General features: G+C 44.2%; 1 protein-coding gene across 1 annotated transcript in view; it reads right to left on the bottom strand.

Annotated features, from left to right (window-relative positions):
- The window catches only part of LOC125485410 (polypeptide N-acetylgalactosaminyltransferase 15-like), a 14,113-nt gene extending 12,558 nt beyond the window's left edge, over positions 1 to 1,555 (bottom strand). Inside the window, exon 1 of the mRNA XM_048608082.1 lies at positions 51 to 1,555. Within this exon, the coding sequence (XP_048464039.1) occupies positions 51 to 529 (479 nt within the window). The 5' untranslated portion in view covers positions 530 to 1,555. The remainder of the gene's footprint in view (positions 1 to 50) is intronic.
- Between the last annotated feature and the right edge of the window lie 1,101 nt (positions 1,556 to 2,656).

Here is a 2,656-nt window from a genome sequence, read left to right as displayed (position 1 = left end):
GGGGGGCAGTGGGACACCCGGGTATGAGCAGCAGCTCCTCCTGTACTTACAAAGGGTGGCGTACCTCAGGTAGGCTCCGGTGCAGGGAGATCCTCTCGCTAACCACTTCGTTGAAGCCGCTCCTCTCCAGTCCCTGGAGCTCGAGTTGCCTTTGGTCAGCCGGGGGAGGGGGGTCAAGCAGCAGCAGTCTGGTGCTCTCCCCGGCTTCCTGGCCCCTTTTAGCGGCTCCTAGCAGCCGGTAAGCCCTCCTTCGAGTCCGGGCAGCTCTCTCAGTCACTACGATGAACTGGTCGGCGCTGAAGGAGTCGAAAGGGATGAGTTCGAGGGGGGAGTGTTGCGGTGTGAGGTGCCTGTCCTGGTGTTGCGGTGTGTAGCGGTTAGTGGAAGGCTCGGCTTGCTGGGGCGGTTGGCCATTCGGCAACAGCAGCAGTAGGGCTAGCAGCAACAGCGACAGGCAGAGCCCACAGCCCCAGCGCCTCCTCCACATGACTGTAAAAGGGCTCAGCTCCGGCCATCTCCCCAAACCCATCTCCTCATCCTTCCTGACAGCCAGAGAAATCTGCTGCACACGGAGCTTTCTGTAATGCTGTTCGGAACTTTGTTTGTTCCCTATGAACCAAAATGCTGTGTGCTAACACAACTCCAGAGAAGACAAGAGAGTGTGGTGGCGGATGTGTGTCCTTCCCCAGTTGCCCTGAGCCAGCCTGATGCTGCCCTGTCGCTTTTGCTCTGATCCTGGCAACAGATACAGACACAACCTTCTCACTGGCTACACAGCAAGAGCGCTCGGTCCTAGCGCCTGCTCAACACAACGCACTTTACCATAAAACGCTTTTATGGGCAGTGCGTGACGATTCTCTCCTTTTAAGTGGTCTTCTTTGATGTATTCCATTCGTCAAAAACGTAAAATTCAATTTGCAGTCCACTTCACTCTATTCCCTGCCACTCCGTTCCCCGCCCGCACGTTGGTTCAATTCTGTACTCAAGTTATTCCTCTGCGGATGTAGAGAATGTTTTATCAACATCGATACGTAAGGTTTCCAGTTGCTAAATGTGATCAATCCATGTGCTTTTCAAAATGAGGGAAGGATTTGAGAATACGTGTATGAGTAACTACAGCATTCACAAGCTGCGAATAATATAAACCACGTGCAGAACAACGCTTCTCCCATTCTATTAAAGCTGATCTTCACAGGAGCAACCAGTTGAATCCTATGGGTCCCACACTATCTGATTCTAATGGTAGCTTCAAGTGAGCTTATTAATTACAGTATGTTCCACTCTGCCTCTGATTAATGGAACAATGGAACTCCACCTCATTCTTAGGAGAGCAGCTTCTGTTACCGCGAAAATACATTTTTTGAGGACTTAAGGTTTGAGGGGACGTTTAAAAGTGGATTCAAGTCCTGTGGAGATGTATTTTTTTAAAAGAAAGCTAATGAAAAGCCATATTGGAATTCTTTTTAACGTGAAATCTACATGGTTCAAGATATTTATTGGTCTTGCCCGCTGGAACACTGTTTTTGAGACTCGACAGAGCTTGCAGTAGTTTGGATTTTGAGTCGGTGACAAGCCTGCTGAAAGAAAGAAGCCTCCGAGCTCAGCTCTCGTTTCTGAAGCAAATAACTCTGGTTGCGTGAGCAGTGTGTTACCTGGAGACCCAGTTCGGCTGCTCTCACATGACAAGCCTGTGCAGCGTTTGCCAATTTTTCTGAATGACTGTCTGCAAAGTTTCCCAGCACCAACTGCACGTGTTCAGTGATAACCATATTTGTGCGCCAGAACCTCTGACTCAAATCCATCTGAACATCTCAAATCTTATCCTTTTTGCTTTCCAGAACTCATCATCCTGAGTCGAAAGTATTTTAAAGTGAATCGCTGCAGAGAGAAATCTTTCCTATTCCTTTGCCTGGTATGTGTTGTGATGTAAGGTGATGATTTATTTATATTTTAATAGCTTTTATTTGAGAGTTTGGATTTTGAACAAGTAGAATGTCAATTTTGGTCTGTTTAACTGAAAGTGTTTATTAAATTGTAAGGCTTTCTGAAAGGTTTGTTTAAAAATAACATTACGAGAGAGATAGCTCTTGGAGGCTAATCAGATCTTGTTTACATTGGGAAAGTTTTTCTGAGCAATTTAAATAAACAGTGTAGTGCCTTAGGTTTCATTTAGAAGGATTTGAAATTGTGTTTTTGTTGGCTTTGGGGAAACACCCATAGATAGGAGGAGGTTTTTGCTTTCAAGTTTTAAGATGTGCTGGTTGAAGCTAGATGTGTGAAAGTTTCTTGCATAGAAAGGAAATAGCTTTAGAAATACTTTTAAAAAGGTTCCCTTAGTAAGGAGTTCAGTTTGAAAATTCCAGACCAGTAGTGTTTGGCTAAAACCTAAAGGCAGTTATTTGAAGCTGAGAAAGTTTAAGCCCAGTTATCAAGGAAGAGATTACCATATTTTCAAGACTGGGAATTGAAACATCAATTGAATTAAGCCATGTAGATAAGATGGAGAAGGGAACTAACTATAGTGTAAAAACAGTAAAAGAGTGCTATGAGGATTAATGAGATTATATTTTACCATGCACTTCAAAATCTTTAAATATGTGTTACATGGAAATAGTTTGATTTATTCTATTGTTTTCTTCATTTCATTTGCATAATA

This window comes from Rhincodon typus, chromosome 2, assembly GCF_021869965.1.
Source record: "Rhincodon typus isolate 14 chromosome 2, sRhiTyp1.1, whole genome shotgun sequence".
NCBI classification, from domain to species: Eukaryota; Metazoa; Chordata; class Chondrichthyes; order Orectolobiformes; family Rhincodontidae; genus Rhincodon; species Rhincodon typus.
The sequence above is the reverse complement of the archived record's forward strand: the minus strand, read 5'-3'. Positions and strand labels throughout refer to the sequence as shown.